At 48.1% G+C, this 20,098-nt stretch overlaps 1 protein-coding gene across 3 annotated transcripts in view; it reads left to right on the forward strand.

The window, feature by feature from the left end:
- The first annotated feature begins 1,852 nt into the window (after window positions 1-1,852).
- ARAP3 (ArfGAP with RhoGAP domain, ankyrin repeat and PH domain 3) overlaps window positions 1,853-20,098 on the forward strand; it is a 38,056-nt gene continuing 19,810 nt past the window's right edge. The window contains exons 1-14 of one of the 3 annotated variants that reach the window (XM_081872588.1): window positions 1,853-2,080; window positions 7,732-8,811; window positions 9,768-9,823; window positions 10,544-10,614; window positions 11,576-11,652; window positions 12,427-12,678; window positions 13,540-13,609; window positions 13,994-14,114; window positions 15,568-15,755; window positions 16,184-16,290; window positions 17,355-17,554; window positions 18,398-18,483; window positions 19,093-19,275; window positions 19,526-19,679. In XM_081872588.1, the coding sequence (XP_081728714.1) occupies window positions 7,775-8,811; window positions 9,768-9,823; window positions 10,544-10,614; window positions 11,576-11,652; window positions 12,427-12,678; window positions 13,540-13,609; window positions 13,994-14,114; window positions 15,568-15,755; window positions 16,184-16,290; window positions 17,355-17,554; window positions 18,398-18,483; window positions 19,093-19,275; window positions 19,526-19,679 (2,602 nt within the window). In that variant the 5' untranslated portion in view covers window positions 1,853-2,080; window positions 7,732-7,774. Of the gene's footprint in view, window positions 2,081-4,709; window positions 4,861-7,731; window positions 8,812-9,767; window positions 9,824-10,543; window positions 10,615-11,507; window positions 11,653-12,426; window positions 12,679-13,539; window positions 13,610-13,993; window positions 14,115-15,567; window positions 15,756-16,183; window positions 16,291-17,354; window positions 17,555-18,397; window positions 18,484-19,092; window positions 19,276-19,525; window positions 19,680-20,098 lie in introns of those variants that run through there. The other 2 variants (XM_081872587.1, XM_081872589.1) reach the window with 2 other exon arrangements.

Below are 20,098 nucleotides of genomic sequence, written 5' to 3' on the forward strand. Positions count from 1 at the left end.
ACAGAGCACTCTGGCAGAGATGACTGGCCGAATTCGTGACCAGGGGAAAGAGGCAGTGGAAGAAGACTGGAAGAAATTTAAAATATATCTTAAAAACTGTTGTAAAATTGAGGAGGGTTAAGATGTCAAGGGGTAAGAAGCAGAGAACTACAGTTGTAATTAATAAATTTACGGGAATTTAATGAAGGGAACTAAATGGATAAATTGACTAAAGGGTTGCTAAAAAATTTTAAAATAAGGATGCAGTGAAAGGGAGGTAAGGGGAAGTCGATTGAAAGAAGTTACAAGAAAATAAGATTATGAATTTATTTATGTTTGATTTGTTTATGTTTGTTTGTATTTTGTGATGTGTTTATCTTTTAATTATGTGTTTTAAAAACTGAATAAAAATTATTATAAAAAAAAAACAATTTACAGAGCACTCATATGTTCATTAAATCTGGGTTTTGGCGCAGGTCATCCTCCGACGAATTTTGAGCACTGCAGTGCAGAATCTAGCAACATTGTATGTTGTTGCAAGGACTGGTATCTGAGAGCAGCAGGGGGGTATAGGATTGCCCTGTGCGCCCTGGGTACTTATGAAGTAGTGGGGAAATCCGGATAATACGAATGCCTCTGTGATAGGGTCACTGGAGAAGGACATACTCTGACGTTTCTATTTGTCCCGAGTCACAGGGGCATTGTCTCTCCGAGTAGTCAATCTTCCTGTATGCCAAGCACTCCAGTAAGAAATCGTGGGCTGAAAGTGGGCGGAGGGCAGCCTTGGGCTTGTCCGTATGTACGGTAAGTGTGCATATAGATGGCACAGCACCATGTGAGTGGATCCATTTGCAGGCTGGATGACCATACCAATACCGCATGCACACTTATCACTGGTGTGCTAACTCTACATATGAATGGGCTGACTTGCAGGTTACTCCTCCTATCCAGTCCGTACGGGGCAGCTATGGCTACTTGGGGGCCTTGCCTGAGAGTGACCCCTCGGGCAGAATTCAAGCCCGTGCCCTGAATTGTCAGCCTTTATTATCATCATCTTTAAACGTAACTCACTACTTTATTATTATTATTTTTAAAGGCATTTTTTCTTCTTCGGCCCAGTTCCTCCCTAGACCGCCGGGCTCCAAGGGCCGGGGATCCCTGAGCGGGGCGAGCGGCACCCTGCCCACCCGCGCACGACCCCTTTCTTCCGTCGCTGCCGGCAGAGCTGCCCCTGGTTCGCCCCAATCCCGGCTTCTCCCAAAATGATTGAATGTTAATGACGTTGAAATGAAATGAAGTGGTTCTAGTAATAAGGTAAAATAAGAATATGCAAGAATGGATTGATATCAGATGAAAATTTGAAGTTATAATATGTGAGGATAAATAACTAAGGGTAAATTAAGAGGGTATGAATTTGCTGAACAAATTTTTAAATGGAATACAAAAAAGGGAGGTGTGAGGAAGTCAGGAAAATAAGTAATTGAGTGGTAAGATATTAGTAAGAGGGATTTTTCTTTTTTTTCTTTTTATGTTAAATTCTGGTTTTTGTATTTTTCTTGTGTTCTTTGTTTATTGTTTTGTAACTCTTTTCTTGTTAAAAATTTAATAAATATCTTTTTTAAAAAAAGAATGCCGGCTTCTCCCGCCGCCGCTCCGGCCACCAGGGCAGCAGAGGCGGAGGTTCGCGGGGCGGGCCGAGCGCGGGGCCAGAGCAGGGCCGGGGAGGGTTGCGTCCGGCCCGCGAGCTGCGCAGCCCCGAGGAGGCAGGCAGAGGCGGCGCCGATGCGCTGCGCTGCGCTGCGCTGCGCTGCGCGGAGAGGGCGATCCTGCCGGCGGCGGGCCAGCAGGGGCAGGGGAGACGCGGCTCAAAGCAGGCGGGCGCCACCGAGGGAGGGAGCCTTGGCTCCCGGACAGTCCTGACCCGGCGCGGGGCTCGAGGTTCAACTTCTGGGGCGGACACGGGGTCTTCCGAAGCGGCGCTGCGCCACTGGCCCATCTGGCCCAGCGCTGCCCACACTGGCTGGCAGCGGCTCTGCAGGGTTTCCGGCATAGTCTCTCCCCGCCCCACAAGGAGACGCTAACATTTCTTTTAGCCAAAGAGGTAAGCGTGGGGGGGACAGGGACCAGTGTCATTTCAATTACTACTTCACACGTTCTTTCTGGCTGACTGCTGGGCTTAGATTACCTGAGGCTGCTAAAGGCAGTTTCCAGGGAGCGAGTCCTCAGAGGTATTTCCAAGGAAGCCAACATCAATGGCACTGGTAGCAGTGAACCCGTATGCAGCAGTGGGTGTACACATTCACCAGCTTAGTTGTAAATCATCTGGCTGATTAAAAACCTTTTTGTTAAAAAACTGGGCACCACAGTTCAAGAAGGACACGGACAAACTGGAACGTGTCCAGAGGAGGGCAACCCAAATGGTCCAAGGCCTGGAAACGATGCCTTATGAGGAACGGCTAAGGGAGCTGGGCATGTTTAGCCTGGAGAAGAGGAGCTTAAGGGGTGATATGATAGCCATGTTCAAATATATAAAAGGATGTCACATAGAGGAGGGAGAAAGGTTGTTTTCTGCTGCTCCAGAGAAGCGGACATGGAGCAATGGTTCCAAACTACAAGAAAGAAGATTCCACCTAAACATTAGGAAGAACTTCCTGACAGCTGTAAGAGCTGTTCGACAGTGGAATTTGCTGCCCAGGAGTGTGGTGGAGTCTCCTTCTTTGGAGGTCTTTAAGCAGAGGCTTGACAACCATATGTCAGGAGTGCTCTGATGGTGTTTCCTGCTTGGCAGGGGGTTGGACTCGATGGCCCTTGGGGTCTCTTCCAACTCTAGGATTCTATGATTCTATGATTCTAATAGAAGAGGATATATACTGGCTGCAGAGTTTTGATTTAAGTTAAGTGCGGAATGAATACAGTGCAGATTGTGATGACTTGAGACCTTGCCGCTCCCTGAATTCCCCAACCCCCTCATTTGGGTGCAGTGAAGTACACCATGTTGTCTCCTCCTCCTGACTCCTTGGAACAACTGGGCACTCAGCTTTTCCTGTCATCTTTGTTTAGACTTAGTTATGTTTGAGAGGACTCAAACCTGTTGCCGTGGCAAACCCTGCTTCCTCTCATTTCCTTATATACAGACTTGCACGCAATGGTGTGTGCTGACTCACATGACAGTACACCTGTATAATACCTGGTGTGAAGAATCAGGCACTGTTCTTACTAAGGTCGTAAACCTGTGTCTTAGCTCTGCTGCAGCAAATTGCAGGTGGACTTACATGATCAAATACTTTCTCCATACAAAGCATGTACTTTTTAAGTCAATGCTTTTTATACTTTTTATTGATGGTTTTTTGTGCTACAGTGGTACCTCGGGTTGAGAACTTAATTCGTTCCGGAGGTCCGTTCTTAACATGAAACTATTCTTAACCTGAGGTACCACTTTAGCTAATGGGGCCTCCCGCTGCCACCACGCCACCGCCACACGATTCCTGTTCTCATCCTGAAGCAAAGTTCTTAACCCAAGGTACTATTTCTGGGTTAGCAGAGTCTGTAACCTGAAGCGTATGTAACCCGAGGTACCACTGTATATGCTGGCTGGTTAAACCAGGTGTGGGTAGCCAAAAACTCAAACTCTCAGTAAGTGAAGGATTTCCCCTGCATGCAAAGACAGGCTCCAGCGGATTGAGTGGGTGGGGCCAAGAATGAGTCCATGGTCCAGAAGGTGGTTTCTGCATTTTCCGTAGGCAGTGATGTCCAAACTTTTTTTCAAAGAGGGCCAGATTTGATGAAGTGAAGGGCTGTGAGGGCCGACCAAAGAGCCAACCACAATTGAAGTTGTTGAGGGTTTTTTGGGATTTTACCCCAGGAAATAAACTGCCATAGGGGCCGAATTAAATCAACCAGCAGGCTGGATTAGGCCCCCGAAACAGACTTTGGACATGCCTGCCATAGAGGGAAGTGAAGGGCAGATGGAACCCATCAAGGTAGCCCATCTAGGAGAGGGAAACCCCTGATCCCAAACCTCAGCTGCCTTGCAGGACATATTTGGGAGAAGAAAAGGTTAAACCATACACAAATCTGGAGTGGGGTCCCTAAGACAGCTGGGTGGCATCTTGGATGCCTCCATCCGGCAACTCCTACAGCCAAGCTGGTACCAAATGTCTTGGTCTGCTTTCCTTTGGACCACATCAGCAAGGCCAAAAGTGTGGTCTTGTCATCTGGGCAGCCCACGTCAGTGCTGCTAATGCAGTGGTTTGACTTCACCTCTGGAGGCACACTCCACTGTCTCATCAAGGCAGATGGATGCTGACGACAACAAAAATCTCTCCGCATCGAAAATTAGCCTGTCAATGGCTAATATCCTCCTCTCTAACATCCAGTTTTCTATGTGCAGGGAATTAAATATATACAAAAAGAAACATTTGATCATTTGAGACCCCACCTCACCCACATGCGCATTCACTCACACAATACGAAGCAGTGCAGCTCAGACACAGGTTTGCCACCTGAGGACTTTGACATCTGGAGAAGTATACATGCACACATTTCATGCCAAGTAGAATGAACAAGCTACCTGCATGCACAGTGCCATCGGCCTATGCACAAATATGCACTCCTAGTGCATGGCTGAAGTAATTCCTGTTTGGGGGCGGGTTGGAGAGAGCAACAGGAAGGAAGCCTGCACTGAACAATGGGAGGAAATGGGACAACTGGGGGGGGGGGAGGCTCAGCGAGCGCAAAGTGGTGTAATGTGCAGCAGCTAGATTCACGGAAAAAACATTCAGCCTGGGATGCTTTACAAGCAAGACTCCTAAGGATACCTTATAGCCCTCCTGTGGCACCAGCCGCTGCACCCACGATGAGTGAAGAGGGGGGTGAGAACAGGTAAGCCATTGCCAGAATTACAGTAGTTTAATCCAGAGTAGTTTCGGTAGCAGTTGCATGGGCGAAAACTTTCCTAACTGGGGATGGGAGTGAGTCAGGAGAGCTGCCCAAAAGCACATTGTGGAGCCGATACACAGCCATGGCTAAGAGACCACCAGAAGCTCCCAGGTTCAGATCTTGCACGTACCATGAATGTGCTGGGTAGCTCTAAGCTAGCAGCTCTGCCTCAGCCCCCATCACCCACAGCCTCCCAGAGGCACGAGACATTTGACAGAAGCGTAATGGAAAAGAAGCTCCTTGAAAGGGAAGTATTTTTCATATATACATAATGTTGGGGAGAAATACAAATTCTGATTAATTCTTTTAAATCATTTCATTTATTTCATAATCCTTTTATTTATTTCTTGAACACGAAGTGATTTGCACCCAACCAATGATATGGCCACAACCCTGAAAATGGCTGTGAGCAGGAGACAGACTGTGGTCCCTTCAGCAGCTGCTGCCGTTCTTACAAAGTAGAATGTGGTCTCCTTCAGTAAGACATTTGTGTTTCTTAAGCAAAAGAGCGTACCTGGGATCATTTAATGCAGATTAGATACAGATCACAAGTATGCATCCTTTCTTTGAAAATTAAGAACGTGTTGATGGACTGTTGGGAATCTTTCCTATTCCAAGACTTTTGTACAGTGCCCAGAAAGCATTTGCTATTGGGCACCTAATTTAGGAATGAGAATACATGAGTAAATTCAGTATGTTGTTTTTTTTAATGCTGAAAAAAGACAATCCCTGTTTTTAGAACATAGGGATTCTTTTGCTTGATTAGATCAAGATCCAAATAATCCAGCTTTCTGTTTCCAACAGTGGGCAGTGAGAATCCTCCAGGAAACTCACAAACAAGGCGTGAAGGTGACATAGACTCTGTTTGCCCCCCCCCCCCGCCACTGCTGCCCCCCCCAGTAACGTGGTATTCAGGGGTACACTGTTTCTGAACTTATAAGTTCCATTTAGACATCATAGCTAATCACAGTTGACAGACCTACACTCCATGAATTGGCCCAAACTTTTTAAAAAGTTTCTAAATTAGGGTAGAGCTACATACAGCTGCATGCATCTGCACAAATGTCTGATGGTTGCTTTTCTGAAAGAAATGCAGGTTTTCGAGTGGGATTTGGAGTTGAGAAGCCAAGGGTGGGAGGGAGATGGCATTTAACTCTTTTCTACCCACCATATCTCTGCTCCGCATCTCTTTCTCTCTTTCATAAGAAGGGTCCTAGATCAAACTAAAGGCCTATCTAGTCCAGGATTCTGTTCTCACAATGTCCTGGTGCCTATGGGAAGGCCCACATGCAGGAAGTACGTACAACAAAACTCTCCTGCTCATGGTGTCCTGCAACTGGTTTTCAGAGGTTTACCACCTCCAATCCTGACAGCAATATAACACACACAGAGAGAGAACGCACACCACAAGCCACTTTGCCTTTTGCAGTGTTTGAAACATGTTTGGAGATGCTGTCTCAAACGTTTGGGATGAGGGTGGGGATGAAAAACCTGGTATAATAGCAGCAATATAACATTTTAGAAATGAATATGGGACCCAGGGGGAGCAGCTGGGGATGGTTTTGTACAGAGTGGAGAACTAGGCATCCCACCCCACCCCCCACTGCTTCTGCCACTTCTCCATTCCAAATCTTCTCTCCCCACAGCTTCCCTCCTAGGGAAAAGCAGCTGTTGTGCTTTCATTGCACCCCTTTGCATGTAACATTTGGTTAGGATCTGCATCTTGTGATCTGAGACATCTGCCCTTCCAGAATAAGCCATGGCAAAGATCCCATATTCCACCTTCTACATAGCACCATAGTGTGAAACTGAATTAAACAACTAAGGGAAATCAAATGAACACAAGACTTGGGAGTCAGGTAAATAAGTAAGAAATATATTATTTTAATTCATTTTGCAAGAACGATGATTAATCAGGAGTGCGGATTGCCCAGGAGTGAGACTTGCCAGTTAGACTGAATTTTTGTAAAGACCAGCATGCGCAAAGGAAAGTCATTGGTCTCCATCTATTTGCAGAAACCAGAGAGATTTCTGAGCTGATAGCAGGAAGGGCTTCTGCAAAACAGTGGGGTGGGGGGGACCCTCCCATCCTGAGTCTGCCTAGCAGGCTGGATGCTGTCTTAGTTGCTGGCAGACGGGCTGTGTGAAGGAGGTCCTTGCTGTGTGTGACTCACAGTTTGGTGACCTCTCTCATGCCCTCAGGCAGATTACAGCAGTGCCTTTCCAGTCACAAACCCCTCCCCATATTGGTCACCCCGGCAGAATCTCACTCCAGCCACAATCCAGTTGTTTCACTCTGGGATGGGCCTGCATCTTCCTGCACAGAGGACAGGGCTCTGAATGCTCTGGTGGCACTCTCACAGAGAGACAGCACAAGAGCAAGCAAGGGCTGACTTCTCAGGACCCACAGAGACTGCATATCAGCCCAGTGTCAGGACTCTGTGCAGAGCCAAGCTATGTGTGACAGAAGTCTGTCAGCCCCATCTTCCTGAGAAAGTGGGGGAGGGGGTTCCATGTGAGTCCATTGCTGTTCTCTGGGAACTTTTGTCTTCGCGAACTTTTAGCATGAAAGGTATGAGCACCAAGAAAGCCAGGCTTCAGGAAGGACAATTTTATGCTGCTGAATTAATCTCAAGGTATATGAACTCCTGAGCCTTTTTATCTGCACAAATTGGACACAAGGGTGGGGGGGTGCATGAGGCAAGCCAAGGATTCCCATACACTTAGCTCTTCTCCATTCCTCCCAGTTCCAGGAGAGATGTTCTGCTGCCTTCCTGTGCCAGGTTTTTAATTGCTTTTTTCCCTTTCCCTCAGGTGGTAGGCTGAAAAAAGCTCTTTCCTCCCTTGCCAAGGGGACATGCACCACCAGTGCTCTGTGGACTCTGACATTGCAGACTGGCTGGCCCTCATCCATCTGGAGAGATACTGGGATACCTTCAAGAAACATGGATATGGCTCCGTGAAAGATGTGATCTCTCTCAGTAAGGAGGACCTGCAGAAGCTTGGCATCACCGCTACTGGGCACCGCAAAAGGATTCTGAATTTAGTGCAACAAACTCGACTGCTTGTGAGGGACAGAAGTGGGCACATGGCAGGAGATGCTCGTTACAGATCTGGCAAGTGTGTAGATTCTCTGGATGGGACTAAGGCGGCAGAGAAGAATGAAGTGGGCACAAAGAAAGACATCTTGGTGGAAACTATTCCCAGCCTTGGGGTTGATCTTGACTCTGAAGACAACAGTCAGCATCCGCGGTTGAACAAGGAACCGACGCCTCCTGTGACCAAGCCAGTGCCCAAACCCAGGACGTTGTTTCCTCGTGCGCACCAAGCAGCCAAGCCAGAGAAAGTCTCATTGGCACAAACACCTGCGCCTGTCTGCAATCCCACGTCTTGCTCTGAACAACCTCTAAGAACGTTTATTATTCTGGAGGGATTTGATCCAGGGGAAAGTACCACGGATGCTGAGAGGCTTGAGTTCAGTCCAAAGCACCAGGCAGGGCCAGGAGACAAAGTCCAAGGGGTCACCCTGCCACCTCAGAGTAGACCAAGGGAGGGCCACTTGGAATATGCTCTGCAGTGTTTTGCTCCTGAGAGTGGCATGAGTGGGGAGGCCAGGTGTGTGCATGAACTCACCTCCTCATCCACCTTCAAGAGCCAACCTGAGGATACCCTCAGTCCAACGGAGTCGAGGCCAACTGCCGGCCAAGGGCAGAAAGAGCCCTTGCTGCTTCCTTCTGCCCTCACCAAGTCAGCCTCCCCAGAGGAGCAGAAAGAGTCTGTGTCAGATGTCACTGTGCTCTCACCAGTGAAAAGCATGGAGGCGAAGGAAGCTGTGAGGAGTCAGCCTTCTGACCTGGTCAAGCAAAATGGGACTGTGACCGTGGAGAATGCCAAGTGAGTATCTATGCCTTTCCTAGCAGTGCTCTTTCAGGAAACCAACAGAAAGGCCTCAGGTAAAATAGGAATGGGGTCATTTGGTTGTGTCAGTTGCAGATCATTAGTTCTACACCCCAGTCCTTTGGAGTTGATGACTGGATCCCTGTTGGACCTTGCAGCCAGCCAGCCAGCCAGCCTGCCTTAAGTGATGCACAAGGCTAGGGAGAATGTGGGCTGGAACAAAGGCCTTTTCATGGCTCTGAGAATGCATTTGTGCATTCCTGAGGAACAGCGTCCCACAATTGCACTACCTAGTATGCCAAGGGAAGCTGGTCTCATATAGCCCTCATGTTGGGTGATAGGATGGCATGGAACCTAGGATAATTCGCATCCTGAAAACATAAACACTGACCTTTTGCTCTGCAGTCAGTTTGAGGCATGCCAGGGCAGCTCTAGGGATCAGGGTCAGGTGGGGATGTTACAAATGAGTCCTTTAAGAGGTGCAGTGAGTTTTAAAGTTTTAGGGGTTTACTTGCAAGTTCACATTGCAGGGCTTCACACTTCTCATGAATGTGGTTGCCAGGCCTGGTTCAGTGGTGCTGACTCTTGAGGAAATCTAAAATGAAACCCTACTACACTGTCAGCTAGTTCCAGGCAAAGTCTAAAATAAAGTTAATACATAAAATGAGAAAGAGGTCAAACTTAACAGTGACCATGACAAATCCAGAATGCGGCAGCTAGACTGGTGACTGGGAATGGCTGCCAAGAACATATAACCCCGGTCCTGAAAGACCTACATTAAATTATGCTCAGAAACATATTGGGAGCCAAAGTGTTGGTGCTGACCTTGAAAGCCCTAAATGGCCTCGGCCCAGTATACCTGAAGGAGATTCTCCACCCCCATCGTTCTGTCTGGGCACTGAGGTCCAGCACCGAGGGCCTCCTGGATTTATATCTCTGCTCCATTCTTGCAGGTCCTTGGGACAGCTCTGCCTGGATCATCCTCTGCAGGGACTTGATAACAGATCAGGTGAGAGCGACAACAGCATCCTTTGTCCACTTAGCTATTGCTACATGGGAAGAGCTAGAACCACATCAGACATAGGCACCAATAAAGGGAATGGACACTGTGAGAGTAAATGTTGGTTTGGGTTCCATATGCTCCTAAATCTAAAAGCTGTATAGGGTCTATGCACACTTCCTAGGGGAACTGGCTGTGTTTACCCTGCATGGGCACAGGAGCCTAGGAGTTCAGAGCCCACCTGAGAAATGCTAAACACAAGGCCCAGAACAGACAAGACACAAGAGGCTCTGGATTTGTTTGGAACAGTAGCGGTGAAGAAGGAAGAATGTAAATCCCCATTGTCAAAGCTGCTACATGTGTGTGTGTGTTGCACTGTGAGACAAATAGCAGTTGGAGGGTGGATTAAGATTGGGGGAAGGGCCCTTTTTATTCAGGGGACTCAGCTATACAACTGCAAAAAAACAACAACATTTTAAGTGTGTTGTAAAGTGCATTATACAAATGTGACACTAGATGGCGTATTTTTCAAAATGTTTTTTTAAAAAAGCATTTTCACGTTTTTTAATATGTGTGTAGATTCCACCCAGGTAGAAACAAACATGTGGGATTCAAAAAATCTCCTGCATCTCATCTGTTTTGGCCCTCTTGAGAGCCAAGAGACCAGTGAGGACTTTTCTTTCTGCCACTTCAGCACCTCCTGACATTTCAGCTTTTGTTTCCCCACAGGACCTGTTGAGGACTCCATCAGTCCCTACTGCGAGAGCATGTTTGGGCAATGGTGGCCTGCCCAGGAGCAGGTGAGGAGATATGCAAATATGGAGTAAGGGGCAAGGAGTGTGAAAGCCAATGAGAATGCTTTGCTCAGGCTCAGTTCTGCTAATTCAAGAGTCCACCTTATCCCTTATACACCCAGTAGATCACAGGAGAATTTCTCCTGCAAGTTCCAGAGATCTCAGAAGCCCACTCCACAGTAACTCCATGCAGGGCTTTTAGTGTGGCTGCCTCTGTCCTGTGGAACAGCATTCCTGTTGTGATGCAACAGGCACCCATGAGCTGCACTTTCGAGAAAGCAGTTGAAGACATTTTTGTTCCAACAGGTTATCTCAGCTGGATAAATGGGCTGCAAGGTTTTAGTCTTGTTTAAAATGTATTTGCTGCTTTGTTTTGAACTGTTTTTAATTATCCTACGTGTAAATTGCCTTGAGAAGGTGGCTTAGAAGATGATTAATAACAAGCACAACAACATCAGCCATGATTGAAGCAGCTGCTCACTATACCTCAGAAGTGGTTAGGGGGATGCCAGAGGCCTAGTATGGCACCCCACTTTCTATGTTCACCCCCACTTTTCTGAGCAATGAGATGCCCCAGGCACACAGCACTTAACCGGGATTTGGTTTCCCTTGGAAGGAGATCCTCTGGAGGCTCCCAAAGTTCTGTAATAATGGAGCTTATGTCCAAAAGCACATAAGGTCTAGCATAGCTGGAGGCACAGCTTAGCACTCCTGACAGACAGCCAAAGGTGGCCAATACCTTCCTGCCCTGATTGTGAGCTTTCTCAAGGCGTCTGTGTAGCCACTGCTGGAAACTTAAAACTAGGTTAGATTGATCTTTTGATCTGATCCAATCTGGCAGCTTGGTGTGCATCAATTTGTACACAGGGCATAGAGTTCTGGAGCTTGTCTTTCAGCAGGCAAAGAAAAGGAAAGGAAACAAGAACTACCTTTGTCTCCTAAACATTCTATGAGAATCTTCTTCCAGGCTGCAGGATCCCTTGAGTGGCAGGAATACGAAGAGTTGCCAGAATGTGCACCAAACCAGGGAGAAGAAAGGCCCGTGTAAGTGGTTTTAGCTACTATTCTCTCCCTACTTCTCAACTCTTTTTTACCAGTGTTAAAAATAAGCTGAAAGGGGGGCAGGGACACACTGGGAAATATCTCAGAAGATGGCATCTCATTGGTGCAGTCTGCAAAGAAGTTCACCAAACTAGACAGTGCAGAGTAACTACGGGCATGGGCTTCAACCAGGTATGATCTGGTTCAGCACTACTAGTGGTTGCCTGTCTTTCACGTGAAGCAGAGAGGGACTCACAGGATCGGCCATCACTCAGGGCTTGTCCACACTTCCGCTTGTCCTGTGCCTAGAAAGCAAGGCTCTGGGCAGTTTTTTGCTTGACCTGCGCTTTCTAGGTATGGGTCTGAGTGGTTTTCCCCTTGCCCCACTCCTTTCCCAGGGAAACCTTGCTCTTTACCTTTGAATCAGAACAAATGGCAATCTGCAGAAAATCTGATTTCCATTTGCTCCAGTTAAGCGCTAAAGAATGGTTTTCCCCAGGGGGAAGCAGTGGGACCAAAGGAAGTGTGCATAAGTCCTAACTGTACTCTAACTCCCCCTCTGCTTATCAATTTCAATGAGGAGAGCAGGACAGAGGAATGGGACTGGCAGGGGCTGGTGTTTCCTGATCTTCTGTCTTCATTGCTCCTCTAAAGGGCATTTTGAAAGGAACAGGATTGCCCTTCTTGCTACCAGCTGCTGTGGGAGAGAACTGAATTGGTTCTATAGCCGAAGGGCTTTCCATGCTACAAGAAACAGGTCTAACGTCTTTCTTTCAGGAGCAGAAACACCAAGATAGAAGAAAAGAGCCATTCCATGCAGCCAGTCCACATTGCCCAGAATGAGACGGAGGGATACTCTTCAGTGGAGGCTCTGTGGGCCAAAGGCTCCCCATTCAGACTCTCTGACCACCTGTATCCTGATGAGACTTCAGAGGACCTAACCATCTCCCCCTATGCCAGCTATACCTCGCTGTCAGAGCGCTCGGTCACTGTGCTCAACGGCTGGCTGGACAAGCTGTCTCCACAGGGGTAAGTGGCAAGGGAAATGCGCCAAGTTAAAACCTGTGCGGAAACAGGCTCTTTGCTTACTTGCAATCATTTATTTGCCTCTTTCCCAATAAACTGCCTAGAGCAGTGCACACAATTTAAGCATCAGAAATCACGCAAGCTGAAGTAACTACAAACACAAAAACAATAATTACATCTCTGCCGGAAAACTGATAGTTTTGTTTTGGTAAAGAGAAAGGTCCTGGAAAGGAAGAAGAAATGCTGAGATTTATACACACCCAGAAGTGAAGGGCAGGATCTCTAAGCCCTGATGTGTGAGAGTAGGCGGCATCACTCTGTGAAGGAAATGCACTCTGCACATATGCAGAGTATTTAATCAGTAAACAGATTGACTTAGTCTTTGGTGTATTAATCATCAAGGGCAAATTTTAATGAAGTGCCAATTAGGAACATAACATGTTTTGGGGTATTTGAGGCTTTTGTTGTTGTTGTTGTTGTTCTTACACTTTCTCGGATTCTTTGCTCCAAATTGCCCCCCGTTGAAGATGACCATGGGGGGGGGTGTCACATGTGTTTCCAAGCAACATGGCTTTAAGTGTTCAGATTATCTCTGAAAGGTACATATATTGAAGTTTTGGTAATAAGCACATTTATTGAACAGCTGAAAGGCATACAATTAGTCCATTACTCTTTACTCTTCAGCCTTAGTTGAGAGGCTTTCTCCTTGAGAGCTGAAACCTTTTTGCAATAAGCCTTAAAATCAGTTCTAGGACTGAGCCCTGCTGGTACCAAAGTCAGGCCTTTCTTAAGCTCTATCAGTGCAGAGAGGTGCCCCTGATAAAGGGCTCTGGACTCAGCCGGCTTTCCTTTTATTCCCATCAGGAACTACGTCTTCCAGCGACGCTTTGTCAGATTTGACGGGAAAAGTCTCATGTATTTCAACAATGAAAAGGTGGGACCAGAAGAAGAGAAACTCTGGCTGCTAAATGCTGCACATTTGGTGGGGGGGGGGGGTGTGTGCTCAGGGAGACCCGAGTGGGAGACCGAAGGGAGAAGACAATGGGAGGTCCTGGCTCAGTTGAGGAAGGGTGGGCCTTTCTGTGCATGTGGAGGGGACATGGCTGTGGGAGGGGTCATTGTGAGACAACCATCCATTTAGGGCCCCAACATCCCATGCAAGAGCCTTTGACCCATCTGTTTATTTTCAAGAGCCCGGTTGCCAAGCTGGTTTTTGTTTTGTTTTTTTGCCTTCCGGCTGGGGAGGAAAAACCAGATCTGCATAAGATATAACTAGATTGGAGAAATGACAACACTGAGCTCCCTTTGTCTCTTGCAGGAGCCGTATCCTAAAGGTTTGGTTCCCCTCTCTGTCATTGATGTGGTGCGCTCCACCAAGGACAACAAATTCCAAGTTGTCACGAAACACAGGATCTTTGTCTTCCGAGCTGAAAGTGAGGGTGAGAAATCACATCCTGAACCCCAGCAGAGAGCACCCGCTCTCTTATTTTTATCTGTTTCAAATATTCGTATACACACACACACACAAACACCCCTTGTGATCCTGTTCACTGCCCACACTTTGCCCTTTTCACTTGGTTGAGAGAAGGAGAGCGGCCTGTAGCTCTAGCAAGAGCTGTCTGACAGTGGAAGGGACTCCCTCAGGAGGTGGAGACTCTAGTTCCTTGGAGGTTTTTAAGCAGAGGTTGGATGCTTTCCATAATTCATTCGTTCAGACCCCTGGCTCTCACTTGTGGGGTGCCTCCGGGTTCCGTCCTCTCCCCCATGCTTTTTAATATCTACATGCAGCCTCTGGGAGAGATCATCAGGGGGGTTGGGCTGAGTGTTCATCAGTATGCGGATGATACCCAGCTCTACCTCTCTTTCAAATCGGAACCAGTGAAGGCAGTGACGGTCCTGTGTGAGTGCCTGGAGGCGGTTGGAGGATGGATGGTGGCTAACAGATTGAGGTTGAATCCTGACAAGACAGAAGTATTGTTTTTTGGGGACAGGGGGCGGGCAGGTGTGGGGAACTCCCTGGTCCTGAATGGGATAACTGGGCCCCTGAAGGACCAGGTGTGCAGCCTGGGAGTCATTTTGGACTCACAGCTGTCCATGGAGGTGCAGGTCAATTCTGTGTCCGGGGCAGCTGTCTACCAGCTCCATCTGGTACACAGGCTGAGACCCTTCCTGCCCGCAGACTGTCTTGCCAGAGTGGTGCATGCTCTGGTTATCTCCCTCTTGGATTACTTCAATGTGCTCTACATGGGGCTACCTTTGAAGGTGACCCGGAATGTACAACTAATCCAGAATGCGGCAGCCAGACTGGTGACTGTGAGTGGCCATTAAGAGCATATTACACCAGTCCTTAAAGACCTACATTGGCTCCCAGTACATTTCCAAGCACAATTCAAAGTGTTGGTGCTGACCTTTAAAGCCCTAAACAGCTTTGGCCTAGTATACCTGAAGGAGCATCTCCAACCCCATCATTCAGCTCAGACACTGAGGTCCAGCTCCGAGGGCCTTCTGGCAGTTCCCTCCCTGCGAGAAGTGAGGTTACAGAGAACCAGGCAGAGGGCCTTCTTGGTAGTGGCACCCACCCTGTGGAACGCCCTCCCATCAGATGTCAAGGAAATAAACAACTATTCAACTTTTAGAAGACATCTGAAGGCAGCCCTGTTTAGGAAAGTTTTTAATATTTGAAGTTTTATTCTGTTTTTAATGTTCTGTTGAAAGCCTCCCAGAGTGACTGAGGAAACCCAGCCAGATGGACAGGGAAATTGTTGCTGTTGTTGTTGCTGTTGCTGCTGCTGCTGTTGTTGTTGTTGCTGCTGCTGCTGCTGCTGTTGTTCGTTCTGCATGTGTCAGTTCTCACTGAAACTTTACTCTGGTCTTTGGCAATTGCCCTTGCAGCTCAGCGGAATGAGTGGTGTAGCGCCTTGCAGCAGAGAGTGGCTGAGCAGCGGCTGCTGTGTCCCCGGCCGTGCCTCAGTGGCACCACTCATCTCCAAAAATCTGGGCACCTGGAGCTCAAAGGCTACAAATCCAAGCTATATGTGGTGCTTGTCCTGGCTGAGATGTGGTTATACAAAAGTGAACAGGTGAGCACCAGAGCCTTTCAGCAGTCAGAAGCGCAGTCTAGAGAACTTTCTGAACCTCCCCAAATACTTCTGAAACAGATTTTTTGGTTCTGTGCCTTACTTAGGAGTTTGGAGGAGCAACTTGGGGCCCCTCTTTTTTTTTTCTGCCCTTGGACTTGGAAGGCGAAGGATCCTTGCCTCTCCATTAGTAGAATAAATAGTATTGTGTCTGATAATGGGATTGGGGTGATGTCAGCACTGAGGATTTAACTGTTGGAAGAACAAGTTAGCAGTCAGCATTTCTAAACAAAAGAAATGGAAGGAAACATGTTTGGGCTACTTTTTATGGCTTTTGCTTTTGTCAGGGATAGAGCTGTAAATCTGTAATGGGAACATCACTGTGGCTATAAGCTGAAGTCTGATTATTATTGTACCAATTTCACCCACAGTTCTTTAAAATGGGCATCGCCATCTGCCTCATTGAGATGCATGGCGCCACTATCCGAGAAGCCAAAGGCCGCACCTTTGAGCTCATCACCCCATTCAAAATCTTCAGGTAAGACACATTGGGGTTAAAAAGTGGGGCATCCACATGCTGAAGAATTGCATGCTGGGTAGAACCAGCATTAAGCACTGGCAAGGCTGAGCCCAGCAAGACCCACTGCTGATCCTAGAAGCTGGGCCAGTCTCACATTTCTACATAGAGGTGCCTGGCAGTAGCAGAACAAAGAACAGTGCGAGAGAGCTGTGCACCCCACTGCCTCCTCCATGTATACCTTCCATTGAGAAATGGAAGATTGTCCCCAGAGAGCCCTGTAGCACCACAAGGCATTGAGCAATGACTCTTCCACTCTTCTTAGCCATTGGAGCACAAGGAAGTCTTGCTCCACCACTGCTAGGTGCTCCACGCATGAGAAAATGGCAACTTGCCCCATAGATAACATTGCTAGGGCATCTGGGAGAGCTTTCTTTCCTTGTGACACCTGGAAGGAGCACAGCAGCCAGCCTCATGGGCTTCCCAGCGGGGAAGGTTTCCTGCCTCACTTCCTTCAAGTGCATAGCCCTCTAGGAAGTAGGAACTTGTTTCAGAAGCCCTCTTGGCAGGGGCCTCAGGGCAAACACAAAGGTTTCCACTGAAAGCAAGCAAGGAAGGATAAAAGTAGCAGCTTTCTTGTGCTCCAAGGAGCATGAGGGCATTGCTACTTTACTCTTTCCTGGAAAATGAGTTTGCTGCAAAGTTCCCTGCCTGGAAGGTGTAGAGTACCAGCTCCATCATGCTTCACTCCCTCCATCAGAGCCCTGGAAATTTTTGTGGTGGCTGGAGATGGAGGCATGATGGAAGGTAGGCAATCCTGTGTCCAAGAGCTCCCCCAAACCGGATGCCAGCACCCCACCTGCTCAGGTATCTGAAAAGGGCAGGGTATTGTTCTCTCAGGACATGGGGAGGGTTTGAGAGAAACTGCAGAGGGACTGCAGTTTATTTAATGTCATCCTTGGCTGTGTCTGGAGCAGAAGAAGCAGCCCATTTGGGCTCTGGGTGTTGCAAGCAGAATATTTGTGGCATTGCAGGGTGTTTTCTGGGAAGACAGAACCTGCAGTGTTAGATCTGTGTTCCCTTAGTTTTGGAGCAGAGTCTGAGCGAGAGAAGAGGGAGTGGATGGAGGCCCTGCAGAACTCCATTGCTGAGACACTCTATGACTATGAGGTGGCTGAGAAGATCTGGTCTAACAAAGCCAACAGGTTCTGTGCCGACTGTCGCACCTTGAGCCCTGACTGGGCGTCCGTCAACTTGTGTGTGGTTATCTGCAAGCAGTGTGCAGGCAAGTGCATCTGTGTGTTGTTGTGCACCTTCCCATCTGCAAGATGGTGTGGATGAGAGAGTGGATGAGGATGTCTTCGTTATGAGGATATGCAGGAGGAGAGATGGAGGAGAAGGCCGCGCCATACCTTTGATGGCAGGCCAGGACTAGGCATTCTGGAACTGGAAGCAGTACCAAAATGTGAGTCCCACAACCTAAGCTACAACAGATTTAGTGTCTCTGACAGTATGCCTGAGGCCAGAGCAGCATCTAATCACCCACTCAATCGAGTTTTAAGTGCTTTAGGCAAAGGTAAAGGGACCCCTGACCATTAAGTCCAGTCGTGACCGACTCTGGGGTTGCGGCGCTCATCTCACTTTATTGGCCAAGGGAACCGGCGTTTGTCTGCAGACAGCTTCCGGGTCATGTGGCCAGCATGACTAAGCCGCTTCTGGTGAACCAGAGCTGCACACGGAAATGCTGTTTACCTTCCCGCTGGAGCAGCACCTATTCATCTACTTGCACTTTGACGTGCTTTCAAACTGCTAGGTTGGCAGGAGCAGGGACCGAGCAACAGGAGCTCACCCCGTCGCGGGGATTCGAACCGCCGACCTTCTGATTGGCAAGTCCTAGGCTCTGTGGTTTAACCCACAGCGCCACCTGTGTCCCCATTTTAAGTGCTTTATACTGGAGTTAATGAGCAGCTCTGCATGAGGCTGGAGCTCAAGAGCAGCTCTCATGGCCTCTCATGCAGATGCGGCTACTTTGGGCCTGGATGTGAGACTGGCCCTCTGGGCCACCTGCAGCTGCATCACATGTGTGTCATATGAAGTTTATGCTTTTATAGCCTCCCTGCTTCCACAGGTCAACACCGGAGCCTGGGCTCCAGCATTTCAAAGGTGCAGAGTCTAAAGCTGGACACAAGCATCTGGAGCAATGAGATGGTTCAGGTACTAAGCCTTTCCTTGAGGGGCCAGAAACTGGAAAAAAATTAATAATGGTAGGGACTAGGTAAAGGGTAAAAGGACCCCTGACCATTAGGTCCAGTCACGGACGACTCTGGGGTTGCGGTGCTCATCTCGCTTTGTTGGCCGAGGGAGCCGGCGTACAGCTTCTGGGTCATGTGGCCAACATGACTAAGCCGCTTCTGGCGAACCAGAGCAGCGCACGGAAACGCCGTTTACCTTCCCACCGGAGTGGTACCTATTTATCTACTTGTACTTTGACATGCTTTTGAACTTCTAGGTTGGCAGGAGGAGGGACCAAGCAATGGGAGCTCACCCCATTGCGGGGATTCAAACTGCCGACCTTCTGATCGGCAAGTCCTAGGCTCAGTGGTTTAACCCACAGCGCCACCCGCTAGTAGGGATCTACAGATCTAGAAGGGACTAGATCTATAGAAATGCAGAGCACAGTTGTGGAAAGGAAGGATAGATGGATCTAGTATTAACTTGAGATTCTTGACTAGCTTAAGGTGCTCTTCTTCTTTGACCCCCTCTGGGGATCTGGAGTGTGCTCCTCCTCCAAGCTGAATGTCACCCCAACTCTCTTTCTTAAAGCTATTCATCATGCTGGGGAACGAGCAAGTGAACAGGTTTTGGGCAGTGCACCTCCCGCCTTCTGAGGCCTTGCACCCCGAGGCCAGTGCTGAGCAGAGGCGAGAATTCATCACTCGCAAGTACCGCTATGGGCGCTATCGCATGCCACACCCACAGTACAGCAGTCAGGAAAATATTTTGCAGGTAAGGCCATGTTGTAAGTTGTTATGTATTTGGAAACCCATCCTGAGGATGCGAAGGAGCTATGAAGGGGCTGCAATTCCCACATGCGAATTTCAGGGCACTGCCCACACAGGCAGGAGGTAGGAAGCCATTGCTGTTATCCAGAGGGCTGTTGAGCTGCCTTTCCCAGAGATTCAGACTGCAGCATCTGAAGCTGCTGTAGGAAGTCGGCTACCTTGAGTAGCTCCACTGACTGCTTTTATTTTCTCAGGCTCTGTGTGTGGCTGTGTCTGGGCCTGGACTTCTGAAGAAAATGTTGCAGTTCTTTGCAACCACCAAGGAAACTGAGGCAGGAGGTTGCGGGTTCGTTTCTAAAGCCAAGCCCTGGGGCAACAATGGGCAGGACCAGCAAGGCAATTGCCCAGGTAACCTCAGACATGTCTGTCTGTGTGTGTTTATGCAAGAGGATAAGCATTTTATCCATTTAATCACATCACATCTTTCCCAGCGGAGACTCCTAAATTTTGTTGCTATGTACTTGCTTCCCGATATCAGCTCATAAAAAGTCCAGTAAGTGTGTTTAATTTTACATCACAACCTTTTACAAAAACATCAGTTTCCTTTTCCAAAACTACTCCCTGGAATTTGAAGCAAACTATAGGAGTATGAAAGCTGGTTTTGAGCAAAGACAAGCTATTATTTTTAAATGAAATTATTTGTACAGAAGATTTAACGTTTGTCAGCTACTGAATTTCCACTCAGTTCTACAGAACGTAATCTTTGCACTTCCTACTTGCCTGCCTCCTTCACAGAATATTCTGTAGATGTGTGTTCGGTGACAATG

Source organism: Podarcis erhardii (assembly GCF_964252035.2).
Source record: "Podarcis erhardii genome assembly, chromosome: 8".
Taxonomy (NCBI): domain Eukaryota; kingdom Metazoa; phylum Chordata; class Lepidosauria; order Squamata; family Lacertidae; genus Podarcis; species Podarcis erhardii.